Source organism: Haliotis asinina, chromosome 2, assembly GCF_037392515.1.
Source record: "Haliotis asinina isolate JCU_RB_2024 chromosome 2, JCU_Hal_asi_v2, whole genome shotgun sequence".
Taxonomy (NCBI): Eukaryota; Metazoa; Mollusca; class Gastropoda; order Lepetellida; family Haliotidae; genus Haliotis; species Haliotis asinina.
The window spans coordinates 2,296,573-2,316,465 of record NC_090281.1 but is presented as its reverse complement, the minus strand read 5'-3'; the positions used below and the strand labels follow the sequence as shown (position 1 = coordinate 2,316,465).

Here is a 19,893-nt window from a genome sequence, read left to right as displayed (position 1 = left end):
AAAACAGATGTCAAAAGTTTAACCTCCAGAAATCAGCTTTCTTACAACCTCACCGCAAGACTGTCACTGCCGAAGATCTATGTTCGTAACACTTTGAAGAAAGCTTGGTCATAATCCAGTCCCAAGTGATGAGAACTATGTTCCAAGGAATCCAAAGTTAGTAGCATGTACACAAAGCAGTGCTTTCAGACACTTATGTGAAGGCATCAGCGACAGTCGCCGGTCAAAAAAATAAACAGTCTTTGATAATTTACAGGCCTTATGTCGATCAGAAGAGGATGTATTCTTCGATTCTGCAGGGTTCAGATTCGACAGCCAGTCGAGTATTTTCCACTGTCCAACATTTCGAACTGTCGCGCTGTCAACAACTACATCCAGTTAAAGAAGGGTAGGGTGTGGTGTGGTGGGGGCACACAAAACAACAAAACTACACACGTGATTTAAGTCGTGTTGACTTGGGATTGCATAAACCAAGCTCCTTGATATTACGTTATTGCAATGTTTTGTTTGTACAGAATATTTTATATGTCACCATGTTGGAAAAAACAACAACAAACAAACCCAAAACGAACGGCACCGACGACAGACGAGTTCAATTCGCCTCTCGTCCAATGCCGTTCGGTTCCAAATGAAACTGGAGACTATCAATCTGCATAACATTCATCTAATTTCCCAACATAGTACGTCTATCTCCTAATTATACCCTGCTCCGTCATCGTGCAAGGAAAATAGTGTCATGACCGTTATGTCATGGTGAGTAAATGACGTCATTTTATATTGATATTTACAATGCAGCAGTGTCAGTCCAATCAGTTTGGAGAATTGGTGAACCTGTACAACCGTGTAGTATAGTTGCAAACAAAAGAGCATTCAGACAAACAAATCCGATAGTTGTTGGGAACGAATTTATAGAATCAAAAATCATTTTTGTGATATCATTTACTGAAACGTTCAGTAATAGACCGATCCAGTCTGTCAATCAAAGCTGCGTCGATTTCGGCCAATCAGCAGGCCGGTCGCGCATTGTCGATTTGTCAGACTTATTTCCGGGGTCAAACGAAGCCTCCCAAGCGATGCGCTTCGAATTATGCCACTCACACCTTCTTCTTTAAATATCATTCATAATCTACGGATAGCAAAGTACCACAAGCAGCATTCATCAACAGCGTTCTCAATGTACATACGTCTCGCTGGCGGTGACACCATTGTCAGAGGTGTCCTCCTAAACCACACACACACACACACAAAACGAAGTGGGCGGGGCTTATCGGATCTGACTGGATCGGTCTATTAATGAGACCATCTACACCCCATCCTCGATATCTCCAGGGTATACATTCCGATAAGTCTCCACTATACCCTGGAGGCGTCTACGGGTCGTCCCGATAATTTTATTACCTCCCTTTGCGGGCTCCGCATTCTCACAGTAGCCAATCAGCTAGGCCACCGTTATAACCGAGCTTGCCAGTGTCAACAATGGTAGCGGTCGTAACTGAGAAGGTTTGCTCGCCGTGCGACTCACAATTTGGGGAAATCATACAGACAAATTTATAGGTCCGAAACGTTTTAAATATATGTAAGAACCCCTGCATGGTTTGTTTGCCAAGTTTAATCGGCTAGTTAATTTAAAAAGCGAGAGTGAATTGTGATTGGTTCCCAGCGTAGACACCTGATTGGATAAAAAGCCAGTCAAGGGAGGTAATACATTTATCGGGCAGAGTCGTAGATGCATCCAGGGTATAGTGGAGACTCATCGGAATGTATACACTGGAGATATCGAGGATGTCTACACTCAAGTGAGTGCTGATAGTGTTACGCTACTATAAGCATGAAGTCAACAATATCATGTCACTAATAGCACCCACATTGAGAATCAAACCCGGTCCTTCGTTATGAAGACAGAGAGCTCCAACCATGTGGCCAGCCTACCGACCGCCCAATCCTAAAATACGTACAGTGGCCATCGTGTAACATGTTCCTTAGAATCATTCTGCTTCTGATCACATGTACTGGTGGTCTTCGTTATGGTTAACAGTTCATGACAAAGAATGAGTCCCAGGATGGTCTAAACTCTGGGCTATCAGCACAATGTCAGGGCATCTAGTTAAGCCATCTGTATTCTGCCTTTCCCCGCCCACCCGAATCTGTCATAGACAATTTCCCAAAACGATGTCTTAGATTTATATGGCGAAGCACGCCAGATAAAGTTAAAAGAGATACTGTTGTTCTAAATCCGGAACATGTGGGGTTAAAGTTCCAATGATGAAACATGTTATATCTTGGCAAAACTGTAATGGGTAGAGAGATTACAAGGAACTTCATCTGACTGCAAGTCATTATTGATGCATAGATTATACAGTTATTGTGGATATCAGATAATATATACCATATATATATATATATCTATCTCTGTGTGTGTGTGTGTGTGTGTGTGTGTGTGTGTGTGTGTGCATCAATAAAGACTTCCAGTCTATTAAAATAGGGTAATTCGTGCAATTTCTAATCCTTTTTGGAGAGAAGTCTTATAATATTGGTCTAATACTATTAAACGATACAAAGGACATTTAAAAACAGAGTGTGATCTTCTATTCGAAAGTATTTTGAATAATGATGACATAAAAGTTGGAAATAAGACTACTTGTTACAGAAGCTGGGAGAAAGCAAGGTGTAGTATTCGTAAACGATTTATTGAATGAAATCTGCCGTTTTCATTCTAAGGAAGAATTATACTGCCTTATACACCCTAGACTTTCTTACATATGAGGGTATTAACCGAGCAGTGACATGCTACGCCTAATTCAATAGGTATACTTTATCCGGGTGTAAACTATGTAATCATCAGTATCCGTTTATAATGAATGTACAAACAATCGCCTGAGACATCAGAAAGTACATGACATGTTAACTGATTCGTGTTTTGTTAAAGCCCCTTGCTATGATAAGTGGGAATATGTCACTGGTTCGCTCTAATCGGACCTTGACTGGAAAGGGTTCAACCTGATCGCAAGTACATGTACTCCAAATACTGAATTAAGATGGGTGCAGCACAGAATCATTCACAGAATATTGCCAACCAGACATTTCATCTACAAAACAAACTGTGTGGATAGCCCTAAGTGTGCCCTTCGCGACGATTATGACCAAGCAATCTGTCATATCTGTGGGGAGTGTCACAAGGTGGAAAGCATAATGACCTGAACAATAGTAGACGCAGAATAGTTTTAAAAATCCCCAGGTAATGTTTGGGATAAAAGGAAACAATAATTATACAGAAATGCGATAATTATTTATCAAGAAAATTATATACAACTAGGGTAAGAAAAATGTTATTCCAAATATTCCATATGTGCATCAGGAGTCAAATTATACACTATTATACTACCACAAATATACATATACATTACTGTGACCAGGAAGCCTACTTCATACAAATGGTCCAGCTTACACATGCTGTTTACAGCTGTTGAAGAGGTAAATGTTTTCCATGTACATGTAACAATGTTTGCTGTAAAATCATACGAATGTGTTATAGACCTTACATGTATGCTTTGAACTTGTACCTTTGCACAATACCTTTGAACCTGTATGACTACCTGAAAAAGCGAAATACAGGAAAGAAAACAAAAACAACCCCCCCCCCCCCCCCACACACACACACAAAACAACCCCCCCCCAAAAAAAAAAAAAAAAAAAAAACCCAAACAAAAAAACCCAAAAACAAACAAATCAAACAAATAAACAAAAAACGAAAATCGTCAAGGTCGTACACGTATCGGAGACTTCCGTCACACGCCGTGACGCTCTATACGTCTCGCGGCTTCATTGAACACATTGTCTCACACCTGGCCTACCTAATTCTGTATGTACATCGTTTATCGATGCTCATGCCGTTTATCACTGGATTGTCTGGTTTGTATCGAGTGAGTTTAGTTTTACGCCGCACTCAGCAATAGTCCAGTTAATTGGCGGCGGTGTGTAAATATTCGAGTCTAGAACAGATCTGCGAATCTGCAACTGGTAACCGATGACATGTTCATCCAAGTCAGGGGGCCTGACCTCCCGATCCCATTAGTTGCCTCTTACGACATGGGTTACTGAAGATCAGTTGTAATCCGGACCTCCACGGGTGGGTTTGTTTCTCATCGCTACTATAATAGCTACAATATCAGTTAGTGCAGCGTTAAAAAAACACCCAGTCAAACAAACCTGAGTTACCATTTCCCAGTTACAAGGTGGCATGGACACTTGCGGTCAATACTGTATCAGGAGCTTGAACCAGCACAACGTGAACGTCGGTCGTACGAACTCATCACTGCAGTTTGGCAAAAGTGCCTCTACAACACTACAATTGTAACTTGCATCTGGCACCTTGAGGCAAGGTCTCATAGAAATGTACTTTATTTATAGTGGCAGCCGACATGACATGGCGAATATAACATACTAGCCGACATAACCACGGCTATTCAGATTCCTCGAAACGTCCGACTTCACTTCGCCAGGCATTGTCAGTACTGGTGGACGTGAAGCGCGCATTTCCATCAATGTATCAGTGAAGCTAACAGGGAACTGGCCACTAATATGACGGAAGAAAGGCTGTACAATGCTGGCAATGAGATCGAATTTGTTTTGCATTTATTTTGAATCCCGTGTGGAGGTGAACATGGTACACAAAACACGCTGTCAGTTTAACTCATCATTTTCTATAGCAACGTTCTATAGTGTATGAATTGACTGAACCTCGTTATGGTGTTAGACTGCACTGTCTCGGTTCTATTCAACCCCGATGTTGCCTCTAGTGATTTTCTGTTGATTATGGGCACAGTAATTAGCACGCGGATGGTGTCTGTGACGACTGCGCGATTCATGCACATCACTCAAAAATGTGCCATTATGATGATTATATGGCCCCTTATGGATGATAACCCGGTTTGTGGCGAGTGCTGTCATTACGTATGTTAGTCCCTAGATAACATATACTCGGTGTATAGGGATTAGTCGCATTCAATGACTAAAAACAGGAGTCAGTAATGAAGGCAAATCGTCTCGCTCCAGAAATAGCTGAAAAGGCATGGCTCGGGGTGGCTTGCGGGCAAGTCGTCGGTCTCTCTTATTGATGGGAGCATCCCCCTGAACTGAATCATTGCGAACATATTCAATATTCACCGGTCCTCGGCTCGCCGAACCGGCTACACATCAAACCATAGCGCACCGCGCGCGTTTCAGTGTCAAACGTACTCTCCTGTCAAGCTGGAACCGCGGAAGTCTTCGAAGTCGGCACCCACTGCCAGAGAAGACCAATCAAGGCTCGCGGCTGTCTGTTTGGTGCGAAAGTGCACGCGCCGTCATGGAGGTCAGGGGTTAGAAAATCACGTGACTGCTGGGGTACGGAAGTGTTTGAATGGTGGTGGAACGAAGATTTGCAAACTTTCGATGTTATGTGCAGACTGGGTGTCTGGTCCTCGGTTAATTACAATCATTGATCGCTCGTGCACTAGAAATGGCTTTGATTGACGAGTAATTTCCGTGGTCCGTTGCCGAGGATTAGTTCTAACGGCAGTGAGTGGAAAGGTAGCTATCGGCAGCCCTCGTGGAGAGTGAGAAGTTTTTATCGTGACCAAAGTGAGTAAGTGTAGGACTTCCCCGCCTGCTTCTGTAGTTGAAGATCTGCTACACATGCCGTGAAACACGGCGCTCCCTGCACGTGAGGGGGCTAGCAGCTCGTGGCGCGGGGAGATTCTGTCTATCTGGTCGAAGGATAACATGCCGACTTGAGGGTAGCCGCGAGAAGTTGTTGCAATTCGAATTTCGCTATCACGGTTTCAAGTTTCGCACGGAAAAGAAGATTTGCTTCCAACTTCTGTGAGAATGTGTGATGATTCCTTGTGTGACGTGTCTTGTTAGTCCAAGTAGCAGCTCGAGACACGAGCCGCAGGGGCAGAGGGGGTCTTTTGACAGTTTGTTCTTTGACAGTAAACTGTGTTTACAATACAATGCCATCGAAGAAACAATACGATTTAGTCTCCGATGACGGCTACGACAGTCGGATCCCTCTTCACAACGACGATGCTTTTGAGCACGGGATACCTTTCTCCGCCAAGGTGAGTTGAAATGTATTGTATTACTTGTTTGGCTGAGAACATCGTGTTTATTCCGAATCCCGAACGAGAATGCCAGACTGTGCGGGGATCATCTCAAAACTTGCTCGCTGTTTATTGTCGACAGCTGGCTCGATGATTAAAAGGCTGTCATGTTTGACGTTTCTCATGCAGCCGAAGCGGTCTTACATCGGATTCTATGGGATACTGCACATGCATTGTGCACTCACGTAGAACCTATGGCGAAACTTTACTTGTCAACAGTGGAAACATCAGCCTCCACAACACCCTGAAGCGTTTTAATTTTTATTAGAACATATATGTACTGGCATATTTTTAGAAACAAATGCTTTGATGAGTAGGAATGAAGGTTTCATGTCTCATAAAACTATGGCCATTCATACAGTGCTCATAATTTATGACAATTTTATTACCCGGAGACTTTTTTGATACAACACTGCTATCTCCTCAGTGACAAGCAAGATTCCATCTGTTATCCAGTAAATGGTATGACATACTGTGATATTATCGGTGCCCCATGAGCTGTGCAGTATGATGATATTACCAATATCCAATGATGAGTATGATACTGAAGTGGTATTATGTACAGTGTGATGATATTACCAATATCCAATGATGAGTATGATACTGAACTGGTATTATGTACAGTGTGATGATATTACCAATATCCAATGATGAGTATGATACTGTACTAGTATCATGGACAGTGTAATAATATTACCAATATCCAATGATGAGTATGATACTGAAGTGGTATTATGTACAGTGTGATGATATTACCAATATCCAATGATGAGTATGATACTGTACTAGTATCATGGACAGTGTAATAATATTACCAATATCCAATGATGAGTATGATACTGAACTGGTATTATGTACAGTGTGATGATATTACCAATATCCAATGATGAGTATGATACTGTACTAGTATCATGGACAGTGTAATAATATTACCAATATCCAATGATGAGTATGATACTGAAGTGGTATTATGTACAGTGTGATGATATTACCAATATCCAATGATGAGTATGATACTGTACTAGTATCATGGACAGTGTAATAATATTACCAATATCCAATGATGAGTATGATACTGAACTGGTATTATGTACAGTGTGATGATATTACCAATATCCAATGATGAGTATGATACTGTACTAGTATTATGTACAGTGTGATGATATTACCAATATCCAATGATGAGTATGATACTGTACTAGTATCATGGACAGTGTAATAATATTACCAATATCCAATGATGAGTATGATACTGAAGTGGTATTGTGTACAGTGTGATGATATTACCAATATCCAATGATGAGTATGATACTGTACTAGTATTATGTACAGTGTGATAATATTACCAATATCCAATGATGAGTATGATACTGAAGTGGTATTGTGTACAGTGTGATGATATTACCAATATCCAATGATGAGTATGATACTGAACTGGTATTATGTACAGTGTGATGATATTACCAATATCCAATGATGAGTATGATACTGTACTAGTATTATGTACAGTGTGATGATATTACCAATATCCAATGATGAGTATGATACTGTACTAGTATCATGGACAGTGTAATAATATTACCAATATCCAATGATGAGTATGATACTGAAGTGGTATTGTGTACAGTGTGATGATATTACCAATATCCAATGATGAGTATGATACTGTACTAGTATTATGTACAGTGTGATGATATTACCAATATCCAATGATGAGTATGATACTGAACTGGTATTATGTACAGTGTGATGATATTACCAATATCCAATGATGAGTATGATACTGTACTAGTATTATGTACAGTGTGATGATATTACCAATATCCAATGATGATTATGATACTGAAGTGGTATTATGTACAGTGTGATGATATTACCAATATCCAATGATGAGTATGATACTGAACTGGTATTATGTACAGTGTGATGATATTACCAATATCCAATGATGAGTATGATACTGTACTAGTATTATGTACAGTGTGATGATATTACCAATATCCAATGATGAGTATGATACTGTACTAGTATTATGTACAGTGTGATGATATTACCAATATCCAATGATGAGTATGATACTGTACTAGTATCATGGACAGTGTAATAATATTACCAATATCCAATGATGAGTATGATACTGAAGTGGTATTGTGTACAGTGTGATGATATTACCAATATCCAATGATGAGTATGATACTGTACTAGTATTATGTACAGTGTGATGATATTACCAATATCCAATGATGAGTATGATACTGAACTGGTATTATGTACAGTGTGATGATATTACCAATATCCAATGATGAGTATGATACTGAAGTGGTATTGTGTACAGTGTGATGATATTACCAATATCCAATGATGAGTATGATACTGAACTGGTATTATGTACAGTGTGATGATATTACCAATATCCAATGATGAGTATGATACTGTACTAGTATTATGTACAGTGTGATGATATTACCAATATCCAATGATGAGTATGATACTGTACTAGTATCATGGACAGTGTAATAATATTACCAATATCCAATGATGAGTATGATACTGAAGTGGTATTGTGTACAGTGTGATGATATTACCAATATCCAATGATGAGTATGATACTGTACTAGTATTATGTACAGTGTGATGATATTACCAATATCCAATGATGAGTATGATACTGAAGTGGTATTATGTACAGTGTGATGATATTACCAATATCCAATGATGAGTATGATACTGTACTAGTATTATGTACAGTGTGATGATATTACCAATATCCAATGATGATTATGATACTGAAGTGGTATTATGTACAGTGTGATGATATTACCAATATCCAATGATGAGTATGATACTGTACTAGTATTATGTACAGTGTGATGATATTACCAATATCCAATGATGAGTATGATACTGAAGTGGTATTATGTACAGTGTGATAATATTACCAATATCCAATGATGAGTATGATACTGTACTAGTATTATGTACAGTGTGATGATATTACCAATATCCAATGATGAGTATGATACTGTACTAGTATTATGTACAGTGTGATAATATTACCAATATCCAATGATGAGTATGATACTGAAGTGGTATTATGTACAGTGTGATAATATTACCAATATCCAATGATGAAGTGGCGGTGGTTGAGCAGGCTAGGCGGCTGACTTTGTGTGCTGGCGATTAGGTGCCTGACTCTGAGGATGCGGGTTCGAATCCCGGATGGGACTCAACCGAAAAAAGTACCAGAATTTGTACTTTACTAAGAAAGTGAAATCCCAAATATGACATCTGTTGCATTTGACCACTTTCTAAATGGCATCGTGTAATCATCCAATGATGAGTATGATACTGAACTGGTATTATGTACAGTGTGATGATATTACCAATATCCAATGATGAGTATGATACTGTACTAGTATTATGTACAGTGTGATGATATTACCAATATCCAATGATGAGTATGATACTGTACTAGTATTATGTACAGTGTGATGATATTACCAATATCCAATGATGAGTATGATACTGTACTAGTATTATGTACAGTGTGATAATATTACCAATATCCAATGATGAGTATGATACTGTACTAGTATTATGTACAGTGTGATGATATTACCAATATCCAATGAGTATGATACTGTACTAGTATTATGTGCCGAAATCAAAATCATTATGTCTTTGACATTATGTCTATAGTTCCAACTATAAAACTGGGTATATCGCAAGAAATAATTGAAGCAACACTATAGAAAAATATTACTGTTTCAAGTTTGAATGTACATCAATACAAATTATCACATATCCGAAGCAAAATTAAGTTTTCTTCCAACAAATACATGTGAGTCTACACTTTTAGTGTAGTGCTTGCTTGTTCCCGTGGGCATGGTTAGTTTGACTCCTTAGGGGGCAGTCTACTTGACCCCTGAACAGACAGACTTGATGAGTGTGTTGATGAGATAAACTTCTCCTATTACATCAGCTAGTTAACATGTATACAGGTTATCAAGTTTTGAGCATTCTGCCATATTGCGCTGGTGCAGCAAGTCAAATCTAGCAAATGCTTCTCTGCTGTCTAGTTGTTCTCACAGACGCTCCAAAGAAAAAACATGAATCAATTCTTAGCTTTATGAAATCTTCATCCACTCAGATCAACTTTGATTATGATGCAGAAAATCACAATGTTTTTGTGATCCAAAAGAATTATTTTTCCAGATAATTTGGTAAACTTGTCGGATGAGATAAGTCAGATACGATAAGAAAGGTGTTCAAATTATAGAAAGTGTTGCTTCATGCAACTTGTGTGAAGTTAATTAGTGACTGGGCAAGGGAATCACTATGAAGTGTTGATTTATATTTTTCTGTTTAGTTGTTTCTTCTCCAGGACAGTGTCACCATGGAACCACCTGATTTATGTGTCACTATAGATACCACTGATACAAGTATCGACCTGCATCCACAGAACTGGTTTCTTAACAGTACAATGGTCGATAAATTCTGCAGTAAATATGTTTGGCAAAATCTAAGTTTGACCATCTTAATAATTCTTAATTTCATTTTTAGATGCAGAAATGTGAAAAACATGGATACAATGGTCAATGAATTATGCAGTAAAAATATTTGGTAAAATTTCATATAGACAATCTTTGTAATTTTGGGGTTTTAATTTTCGATTTAGAAATATTAAAAAAATACATTTAATTAGATTGGGGTTTTTGAGTTACATTAATACTTTACATTTGACATAATATTATCATGTAGCATCTTTGACTTTGATACTGGAACACTAGAAAATGTTTTCTTTATACCCAAGGCTAGAAGTTCAGTAGGGAGGGTATAGGGTTAGAATGATATTATCCTAACCCCAAGTTTAAAGGTCACTGGCAGGGAAGATGTGGTATATCATTGTTACCTGAAGATTAAAGGAAAGGGAGAGACAAGCTCCCACTGGGGGAGTGTTAGGTCTCCCCAGCCATCCTGGACCATGGAGTATACTAGATCTGTTGGATACATCAGCCATGGTGTAATGGCGGAGATGAAAGCAAGCTGCTCACGTTATCCTGATGTACAGGCTACCTGCCGTGTCCTGCTGCCAACATTGTTGCTTGAGAAATGTGGACAAATGTTAAACCACAAGAAAACAGAATGTGTCTTAGTTCTTTGCTCCTTGAGTCGCATCAGGCATGTAATGTTCGGAGAGCTGTTGTAGCTGCCGCGTGGATGCTGTTGTTATCGCTGTTGCTGAGGTTGGCAGATAAGAGTTAATGGCTATTGGTGCTGGATCCAGCTGATGGGGGTGTCTCAGTTTCTGTATATGCAGGACCAATATCTGCTTCTTCCCAGGGGAAGACGATCAGATGCAGACAGGAGCAAAGAATTCTGCTTGTCGACTTTTTGTCATTACTTTCGACATATGGCTTCATTCTCATCATGCATTTGTCTGTGGACCTGGAAGTAGAAGAGGTGTGTCTATGTTGTACAGTGTAGCCAGGTGTCCTCTGATGAGTATGTACAGAAGTCTAGGTGTCCTCTCTGCAGAATATGATCAGGTGTCCACTGTGTACAGTAAGCCTGGGTGTACAAATGTCCAGGTGTCATATTTGTAGAATATGGCCAGGTGTCCATTGTGTACAGTATGGCTAGGTGTACAAATGTCCAGGTGTCCTCTCTGTAGAATATGGCCAGGTGTCCACTGTGTACAGTATGGTCCGGTGTACAAATTTCCAGGTGTCCTCTTTGTAGAATATGGCCATTTGTCCGCTGTGTATAGTATGGTCGGGTGTAGAGATCTCCAGGTGTCCTCTCTGTAGAATATGGCCAGGTGTCCACTGTGTACAGTATGGTTAGTGTTTCCCCCAGGATTACGAAAGGGCAGGGTAGTCTCATAGACAAAAGGGCACTTGAAAATTCAAAAGGGCATTCAGCAAACTGAAAAGGCACAACAGTTAAGGGTACAGCAATTTATTTTTGTGGTTGACATCATTTAGGTCGTTTGGCATGCTCTGATGCAAGTGCTCTCTTCATAGTCTCCTCTTTTTTCTTGCCAGGAATTTGGCCACACACTTCCTCAAGTCAATGTCAGCAGAAGATTTAGCATTCATGCTGACCATAAGTAGCTTGGAGCAGTTATCAATTTTCAGCCTGTTCCTATGTTCTGTCACAATGAGTTTCATGTGAGAGAAGACTCTCTCAACCTCCGATGTTGAAAGGATCACAGTAGCATGAATGCTCAGGAGCTTCACAATGTTTGGGTAGAGGTCTCCTAGTTGGGGCTTAAGGCTGGTCAGAGTCTTCAGGATGGTGGATGGTGAAGAGGTGTCAACTTCTTCAGCAAATAATTCCTTGACCTGGCTCCACTCAAGCTGTGTCTTCTCAACATCCAGACCAAAGTGCTCTGCCAGTTCTGTAATCTGCAAAATTTGAAAATAATATGAATATGTGAAAATGTGACAAAAGTCCTGTTTTGAATAATTCTTGTTTTCATTCTTGTTTCCATCTCTTACATTTACATTTTCAAGTACAAAATTGTTATATTTTACAAAATCAGTTTGATAGAATTAATTTCCAGTACCTCAGCATCACCATGGAATGTTAGGAATGATGAATCTCCAGCCTTCCTCAGATCAAGTGCAGATAAACTCGTCAGGATAGGGGTGACCTTCAGTCTTTGCTCCAGATTCTCCATCAGTTTATCCAAGAACAGAGTCTTTGACCTTGAGACATCTGTTCTCCTGCTGCCAACTTTCTCCAGTTTATACTGCTCTCCAAGTTGATCTACACGGCTCAGGTATGGACCAGGTTTCTCCTTCATCTTTTTCAAAGATGCCAAGCTACTTCTCATCTGAGGCTCAACAATACTAAGGTCGAGATCTCTCCTCTCAAACATCTTTGTCAATCCTGATAGGAGTGAACAAACGTCACACAGAAGCAAGATGAAATAAAAGTTCTGGTAGGACATCATCTGCTTGTAAAGACCTTCAGCAGTCACACTCTGTTTGTCACCAGCCCGCTTGTCATTCCCCATACCAACTGCATTCTCTAGGTCAGCAAGGATAGCAGGATAGCTTCTCCTGACAGCATGAACAGCCTTTTCATGACTCAGCCAACGTGTGTGCACAGCCTTTTTGATAGTCACATTACATGTGTCATCTGCAGTGTTTTCCATTTCTCTGATGAGTGTCTGCATCTGTTCAAGGCTCTTGGATCTTACAGTACTGTAATGATAGTATTTAAATAGTCCCATTAGCATTTCATCCACAGACTCGATTTCAGTCACTGATTTGAAAGCTGAACTAACAGCCAGTTGCAGTCTATGATTCACACAGTGGACATCAATCAAAGCTGGATTGTCTCTCTTCAGTTGTGCAACTACACCATTCCTTTTGCCTGTCATAACAGCTGGACCATCACTTGCAAAACAGGTCATTTTATTCTGGTCCAGGTCAGTCTCACGCAAATAGTCCTTGACATTCTTCACAATAGTGTCTGCAGTCCCATTAGGAATTTCAGCATCCTTGAGAAAAGCAAGTTTTGACTCTCCATTTTCCAGATAACGGCCCACCAATGCAATGTGTTTTCTGGTTGAAACATCTGTATATTCATCAAGCATCAAGCCAAATGAATTGCTCTCTCTCATCTTCTGCAGGACTTGCTCTTCCACTACCTCAGCCTGACATTCAAGAAATTCCTGGACTGTACTATGTCCAGTGTATGTGGCATTCTTTCCATGGCTCAGTTTGGCTATATTAGGAGCACCAAGTTCAGCACACAACTCTATGAGAGGTCCAAACAATGTTGTATGTGGCAAATTGTGCTTGATCAAGAAAAACAAAACTTTCTGTGCATCTACCAGTGATGAAGTTTCCTGCTCGGAATAACTATGAAATATGTTATGAATGGACATAACATCATCTTTTTCAAGTTTGACTGCTTCCTGATGCATTTGAGAGTTCTCGTGCAGAGTAATTTTGTCCAGTCTTACAGTCTGACATCCAACTTGTGTCCAAACCATGGAGCCATTTCGTCCTTTCATATTCCATTTAGTGCAAAAAGAACAGAACATCATGCCGCTTCTTTCGCCCTCATCATTTGCACCCTCAACGTATTTTAGCCAGGGACGATCTTGTTTCCACTTGGTATCGAAAACAAGCTTGTGGCCTGCATCTTTCTTCTTCTGAGTTGGATGAGGGAGTGGGTCACGCTTCTCATAGCAAACAAGTTCCGAATCTTCCACATCAGGTCTGAAATACACATTCAAGTCAGTTTAAGTTCCAGACAAAATTTATTGTATTCTGTAATTTAGTAATAATAAAATATCATTTGAATATTAAGAAAATAAGAATAGTATCTTTCTCATAAACATTCATGTAAGAAACAAAATCTAACAATGAATTCCTTTAACAACTATAACACGTACACTTTTACACTGACATGACTAAATTAACCCAAACACATACAGACTGAAAAGACAGACTTGGAAACAGGTAAAAATTGCCTTTGTTCATCTTATCAAGCACAAAATCTGCCATCTTCAAATTAAATATACACATATAATTAATTTATCAGTTCTACCGATATTTTAAAAAATAAAAATTTGCATGAAAGCAGTGCAGTAAATAAACCTTGATACGTTCAGAAATAGACGTGTTTCTTTCATTTGGAATCATTACCTCGGTAATTCCTACATTTACAAAAAGATATACCCAGATATACATTTCAACAGATATACCCAGTAACCGAGTTGTTAATATTAACTATAGCAAACGAGATGGTTTTGCCTTTATCAAGAAAATGAAAATGAAAAATATGTGCTTCCGAAAAGAAATCTTTCAGAGTGAGGTCGTCTGAACACAAGGAGAAATAAAAGTGAAAATAAATACTACAACCTATTCGCAATCATAATATTAGAAAGGATAATAATCCCCGGTATAATTTAAATACTTGAAATAAGCTGTGAAAAGATAATGAAAAAAGATCGGAAACAATCTAAAGTGATCATGTCCATTATGGCTTCCCTTTGTTTCAATCACATTTTTTTCTTCTCACTAAAATACTAAAATAAATCATAAACGTACATTATTTACATCTAAGATTGTTAAAAATCATAAACAAAGAATGGGCATGTTTAATTAGCTATAAAGAGATCACGTGAACGTGTATTATATGTTTTCTAATTTTGCCGTTATCGGTTCAAAATGGCGGAAGTCATTGTCGAGTCGTACCTGTTTGGCGCGAAGAAATCCAAGAGCCGACGACACTTCCTTGCCTCAGCCTTCACCGCTTCTTCTCTTTTCCTCTTTGTTCTTTCTTTGGTTGGCATGGTGTTTCAGAATGAAAATGAGCAAAGCCGAAATCGCCATGACTTAAATAGGTAGTTTTATTGCACAACAAAAACTTCCGGGAAGGGAGGTAACTCCTGCCTTCGTTAAAATCCGGAAAACAATAATTTTTCAAAGGGCAGATAATGCGGTGCTTCGAAAGGGCAGGGCGCTGAATGAAAAGGGCAGGGCGCTGAATGAAAAGGGCAGGGCGCTGAATGAAAAGGGCAGATATGCCTAGGGGAAACACTAATGGTTGGGTGTACAAATATCCAGGTGTCCTTTCTCTGGAATATGGCCACTTGTCCACTGTGTACAGTATGGTTGGGTGTACAAATGTCCAGGTGTCCTCTCTGCAGAATAAAAGTAAAACCTCACAAACACACAACCCTTGACATACATGTAATACATATACAGCAACTAAAAGCTCAACACATGTAACGCTTCTTGTAACACCACCAGTAAAACATCACAAATACCACCACTGAAACATCACAAACACCACCAGTAAAACCTCTTGAACACCACCAGTACAGCTACTGTAATAGCTCAACAAAAACCAAGGGTACAAAGTCATCCCTTGCTACTCGCGAGCTACTGATGAAGTGTTCTTGAATGAAAGAAGTAATTTCCTTCTGATGGCTGTGATGTGAAATACAGTATGTAATTAGCTGTGATGCTGCTAGTATCATGTGTTGTGAGATGTGTTGATACCAAAGCAGCATCTCATTAAACGTTGTTAGCGATGATCTGCAAGATAAGGCGGTACCTCCACCATGTCCACTGTGTCTTGATGAAAGTCAGGTCTAAATCTAGACAGCTGTACAAGGTTGTAGTTTCTCTTCTTATTGTGGTAGATATGTTTCATCTCAAATTCAGATATTAGTGTCTGAAAGTGGTCATCAAGTTGAACAAAAAGCATAGGTAAATGTGTTGGTGGTTTCAGACAATCTAAGAATAGGGTGATCAGAAGACGGGGTTTTACTTCTTTCTTTCAAAAATTTAGTTTGCACTGAGAGCTACCCGGTATCTTCCAAATGAACTGGTTTCTCTTTAGTGATGTGTGACAAACTGATGGTAAATAAAATATGGGTAGTACCAGAAAGGGGTAGAAAACTATGGTGCAGTTGTTATTGCAGCCTCTTGATAAGCTAGTGTGGAATGTAGGGCTGTGTCCCAATGTGTCGAATTGCTGGGGACCAAGTTATGAATTCGACTTACTGATGTATTCAAGGCACAGGTATGTCTATAGTATGATGATAGAAAAATTGTTCGGGACTGACAGGTACTTTGAGTCATGCATAATATTGGAGATGCCGATGTTTGACTCATCAGGATTCGACTGCATTGCAGTTCATGTACCCTTATTACGATATATTGAGAACTTTAGTGTTTGACAGTGTGCTACACTATTTGTGTATGCCAATCCTGTTTTGTACATTATAAGTCCCTAAACATATATGGTACAGTTCTGATAACATCAATCTCACACTGATGTTTAGTCAAGGATTCTGTTTTCTTTTTTCACAACATTACACTATGCCATACAGTATAACTTATTATAAGTTATCACATCGTGTTGAGGGAAATACAAGGTTTTATCAGTCCCGAGTAAAGTTGTATTCCCTGAGTCGAATGATAAAACCCTGTATTTCCCTCGACACGATGTGATAACACATTTATCTAGCTGAATGTTTTCACTAAATCAAAACCAAACAACATGCAACACAACACATTTCATTGCTGCCATGTTGACACCAGCAGATTGTTTGACATCAATGCACTGCACGTTACTAAAGGCTTGTCGATGCATGCTTTTCTCACTTCGCGTCGTCACCGAGGCGTAGTGGGGTGATATGACTTTCGTAGCGGGATTACACAACTTTTATACTCCCGCTAACGGATCACGATGGATGTAGATGGTATTTTATCAGAGTCACGTGGACCAATCAAAACTCGACATTCTTACATAAGGCTTGATAATATATGTTCCTTACCCAAAATACTGTTAGTTTTACTCAGAAAAATGTTGCAATTCATATCGTTTGAAAAGTGCATATTGTGATATACCTATAAATTATAAAACCTTGCAGCCCATAAGGAATGGTATAGGAATGGGGAGAACGGAAGAACTGCTACAGATGGTGTTGTTCCAAATCATTGATTTCCCCAGTTATTGATTGATTTCAGTTGCCAAGCATGGAATAAATCCTAAAAGCATGATTGATTATTTTCCAGTTTAAGTCAGAGTTACCATTGATGATAACATGCTATAGCATGACTTTGTTTTCCTCCTGGCCTCCACACTTCCCCGGTAGGGGAACTTGTGACCTTTCTACAGGTGTTTCTTAATAATAGTAATAATAATGAGCTAATCTCCCCGCCAGCATGCTCAAAGCGCTATCATCATTATTACCCCGGATAGTCCCACTGGGTACCCATTTTCTGCTTGGTGAACAGAGGCAATTTTGAACAAACTCACTTGCCTAAAGTAAGACCAAATGTTTCACATGTGCTTCGTTGTGGGGCAGGAACGACGTCCTAGAAACTCTCAGGAGTCAAACTGCCAAACACGGCCACCCATCCACGGACTGTCCAAGCTCGACTGTGTTTAACTTCAACTGATTTGTGACCGAAGCACTACACAAAAGACCACTCGCCACTTTACTAGATAAATGACTCAAAGTTTAAATATCAGGTTAGTTGTCATCCAGAGTGGATTTTTCATGTGTGGGCAAATGAAATACATTCCCATTACAAACCAGTATTCATGTACATAAAAATGTATCCCTATTTTGATGAGTCTGTCAGGCCAGTACTGGGAATTGTTAAAACAGGCCAGTACTTGCTGAACAGTACTTGGATGAGTTAAAACAGGCCAGTACTTGCTGAACAGTACTTGGATGAGTGAACACAGGCCAGTACTTGCTGAACAGTACTTGGATGAGTTAAAACAGGCCAGTACTTGCTGAACAGTACTTGGATGAGTGAACACAGGCCAGTACTTGCTGAACAGTACTTGGATGAGTGAACACAGGCCAGTACTTGCTGAACAGTACTTGGATGAGTGAACACAGGCCAGTACTTGCTGAACAGTACTTGGATGAGTGAACACAGGCCAGTACTTGCTGAACAGTACTTGGATGAGTTAAAACAGGCCAGTACTTGCTGAACAGTACTTGAATGATATCATGTGTGATCTTTTAAGAACTGTTGCGAGGCATTTAATCCAGTCTGCCTTCTGTGATCCCTTCTTTCGGAGTTGTAAAAAGACAATTTAAGCCTTTGTACTATGTAAGTATGCACGAGCTCTCGTGTGAAGATCTGGGTCTTCAGCAACTCATGCTTGTCGTAAATGGTGATTTATGGGATCAAGCTCACTAACTTAGCTGACAGATATCGCTGTATCTCAATTGTATAGACTGATGCTCATGATATTGATCACTGGATCAGATTGGTCCACACTGGTCCAGACTAGGTAATTAACAGACTGTGGGCATATAGCTGGAATATTGCTGAGTGCAGTGTTACACAACAAAATTAAAATAAACCTTTCTGAGCTTGCCTACAAAATATATTCATATACTTGTCTAAATTTTATCCCTAAATTTTTATCTTGGCAATTGCATTTGAGAATCTGCTAATCCATGTTGAAAATAAGCTGTGCCAGGTGGTCCGGCAGTCAGGTATTTTATACAATCATAGTCCATCCCCATCCTTCTGAAGACACTTTTCATCTCTGCGTGTGCGTGTGTGCGTGCGTGCGTGCGTGCGTGCGTGCGAAAATACATAAGTACTTGTCTGTGTATGTGTGTTTGACTTGTGCGCATGTGCATGCATGCGTGTGTAGGTAGGTAGGTATGTGGCATATATATATATATATATATATATATATATATATATATATATATATAGCAAGTATGTTCCTTGGACGTCATCTGTGTTAAGTCTGTTACTACTGTTGATACTTGAGGCACGAGGTCGGAGGATTAACAGCTGTAATTCCTTGCCCAGCCAGGAGCACTGACCCCATCAGATCATTAGGGATGTAAATTAATCAGGTTCTTTCAGTGAGGCACCGCTTTAATTAGCTGCAATATGACGATCTAACGTGACTGAAGGATTGAAGAGAAGTGAGGGAAATTGACCATACATTAAATTGTCTGTTAAATGAAAGAACCGGTGTTCAAACTTGATCTGTAATGATTTGTTTCTAGATTGCCGTCTCTGTTGTTCTTTAGGGCCAGCGGCTGGTGTATTGACAGATATTGAGTTATGTCTGGGCACAATGAATGTCGCCATTAGAGTGTTGGGGTGGTTTGTGGATGTCTAAACACTGTTCTTATTGTTCACCAAGCCATGCAGGTAATCAGGTAAACAAGACAACAGGAATTCATATTTGCTACACCAACTTGGAAGCTGTGAAGATCTAAATA

The 19,893-nt window shown here is 39.5% G+C and overlaps 2 protein-coding genes across 2 annotated transcripts in view; one reads left to right on the top strand and one right to left on the bottom strand.

Annotated features, from left to right (window-relative positions):
• The first annotated feature begins 5,039 nt into the window (after positions 1-5,039).
• The window catches only part of LOC137273130 (carboxyl-terminal PDZ ligand of neuronal nitric oxide synthase protein-like), a 206,544-nt gene continuing 191,690 nt past the window's right edge, over positions 5,040-19,893 (top strand). The window contains exon 1 of the mRNA XM_067805598.1: positions 5,040-6,098. Coding sequence (XP_067661699.1) covers positions 5,991-6,098 — 108 coding nt within the window. The 5' untranslated portion in view covers positions 5,040-5,990. The remainder of the gene's footprint in view (positions 6,099-19,893) is intronic.
• Positions 12,086-15,566, bottom strand: LOC137272185 (zinc finger protein 862-like). The gene is made up of 3 exons (XM_067804537.1): positions 15,362-15,566; positions 12,712-14,380; positions 12,086-12,550 (listed from the first exon to the last, which is right to left on the bottom strand). Exons 1-3 carry the CDS (start codon positions 15,457-15,459, stop codon positions 12,161-12,163), a joined length of 2,157 nt encoding a protein of 718 aa, XP_067660638.1. The 5' UTR covers positions 15,460-15,566; the 3' UTR covers positions 12,086-12,160.